This window comes from Sinocyclocheilus grahami, unplaced genomic scaffold (assembly GCF_001515645.1).
Source record: "Sinocyclocheilus grahami isolate Dianchi unplaced genomic scaffold, SAMN03320097.WGS_v1.1 scaffold14490.1, whole genome shotgun sequence".
NCBI classification, from domain to species: Eukaryota; Metazoa; Chordata; class Actinopteri; order Cypriniformes; family Cyprinidae; genus Sinocyclocheilus; species Sinocyclocheilus grahami.
Window position 1 is genome coordinate 2981 of NW_015515362.1, and position 2401 is coordinate 5381.

Here is a 2401-nt window from a genome sequence, read left to right on the forward strand (position 1 = left end):
TCCATGTTTTGAACACTGCTCCGATGTCTTTGTTTGAACTGGAGCCATTCTCATATTACAACTTACAACTCTTGCTGGCTACTAATAGTGTCTTTAGTAGATCTTTCACAGTCAAATGAGCTACTTTGTTACTCAAATAGAGTGTAGAAAAAGAGCAGTCAGTTCCAAAAGGGAAATTTAATGATTTAATGGATGTTATGTCTTTTTTAGGTGGTGTGCAGAGGGGGGTAATCTGATGTGCTGTGACTACTGCAGCAATGCCTTCTGCAAAAAGTGTGTTTTGAGGAACCTTGGACGAAAAGAGCTGTCTGAAATCATGAATGAAGAAAGCAAATGGCACTGCTATGTGTGCCGCCCAGAGCCGCTGCAGGACTTTGTTAAAACCTGTGAGAAGATTTTGCTCAATCTGGAATCGTCTTATAGAAAGCCCAAGGGAGACGGAGACAAGACGAAGCGCGAAGATCGTAAACACAAGCATGGCAAACGAGAAAAAACTGCTGTAAATGGACAGGATTACGCCTCTGACGGAGCGGGATCGTTATCCTTTTCCTGTAAGACGTTGACGGTTCCGAAAGAGCTCGTCAAGAAGACCAAAAAACTCATCGAGACCACAAACGGTTTGAATCGTACTTTTGTACAATTCCTCCAGCACACGTCTAAAGGCCGTGAAGTTGGCGCCGTAAGTAATAGACACTTAAAGGCCTTCAAATCGGTTTTGGCCGATCTGAAAAAGGCCCACGTGGCTCTGGAGGAATCACTCGAAAAAGAATTTGAATCGAAAGGCCTCAAGTTTCAAAACGGAGAGGAGCAAAGACCGGCACACAGTCAAACAGATCATACCATTGTTAACTCGGACCCTGCTCCTGTCAGAGAAGATGGTTTGGATTGCACCGCCAAGGACCAAGATGAAAACCAACAGGAAAGTAACTCGGCTGATGTTGAAATGAAGGAGAGCCTTCCACCCTCTCCAGAAGAACCTCAGGATCGGTCTGAAGAAAGTGAAGCTCAAGAAATGGCAGATAACCCTAACTTTGAGGAAAACCCAGTGCCAGCTGGGGAAGCATCTCTTGATAAAGACATCGTGTCTATTCCACCGTCTGTCCCAGAGGAACTCTTTGAGATGGTCGAGAGTCTTGCGGTAAAGAAAGAAGACCGTGACGATAGCAACTCGACTGGTTCCAGTGATTGGAAATCAACGTCCAATGCTGGGGTTGTGGAATCCAATAAGAGCCTAACAAAACTGGGTAGAAAACTTGTTGTCAAACTAACACCTGTTCCTCTTAAAATCACCATAAAACGAGATAAGAGCCAAGAACAGTCGCCTTCAGAAGACTTGCCAAAGGAGGCTCAAGATAGCAGACGCTCTCCCAGGATGAAGACCACACCGCTGCGCAAGTCACCAGAGGCGAAGTGCAAACGCAAACCGAGGTCATCAAGGGCTAAAGAAGAGCGCAGCGATGCAGTGAAGGAGCAGTGCAATTCAGACTCGGATGAAGTCCCTGAGGTCCTGCAGACGGCTGCCTTGAAGGCCAGCTCTGATGAGAGCGAACCCGAGAACGCTTCTGGAAAAGGTACCAAGAAGAAGAAGGTAGCTTCCCGCTCTGCTGAGAAAGCAAAAGCAAAGCCAAAGCGTAAACTCGATATGGGCTCCTCGGATTCAGAACAGAGCGGCAAGTCATCAACAGCAAACAAAAGGAGGGCCAAAAAAAAGAAGGGCAGAGAATCGGACTCCTCGAACCACAACTCTGATCTTGAGAAACAGATGAAAAGCCTGTCCAAGATCGACAGTGGGAAAAAAACATCCAAAGGTGTCAAAAAGGAAGCGAGTGAATCCAGTAAAGAGGGCAAGAAAGGCCCTAAAAGGTCATTCGAGAGGAAACGGCGGTCACAGAAAGAAAAGGCTAAAACCAAGGAGGAGTTTTCCTCCAGTGATGAAGAGCAGGAGGAGGAGGAGCAGGCCGCTAACTCGGACGAAGACAGCGATCAGCAGAAGATTAAACCAATTCTTGAGTCCGTGATGGCTAGTATTGATGGTTTCCATCAGTCATCAGGTCAGTCGAAAAAAAGGTTGAACTAAGACCAGTTTTATGGCAGGAAGTATTAGCTGCCTATTGATCATTGATTTCAAATTGGGGAAAAGAAAATGTTAGAAGAAAATCTACGAAATTACTTACTGTCCCCGTAAAATGCTGCCATTATTCTTGAACAGCACCTCCTGTTGGTTGGTTTATTAGCGGCGGCTTCCAAACGGGTGGCGCTGAGGGGGACCACATAACAATTCTGAAATGGAAATGATTAAATACTACAAATTCTTAAATAATGTACAACATTTCTAATATGTTTTTTGAGAGGGTAAATGAGGATTAATACAAACTTGATCATTATGAAATGTGGGGGGGGG

At 45.3% G+C, this 2401-nt stretch overlaps 1 protein-coding gene across 1 annotated transcript in view; it reads left to right on the forward strand.

Moving 5' to 3' along the window:
- LOC107579132 (transcriptional regulator ATRX-like) overlaps positions 1-2395 on the forward strand; it is a gene marked incomplete at its 5' end in the record, with an annotated part of 5131 nt that extends 2736 nt beyond the window's left edge. The window contains one exon of the mRNA XM_016264997.1: positions 211-2395. Coding sequence (XP_016120483.1) covers positions 211-2077 — 1867 coding nt within the window. The remainder of the gene's footprint in view (positions 1-210) is intronic.
- Positions 2396-2401: the final 6 nt, after the last annotated feature.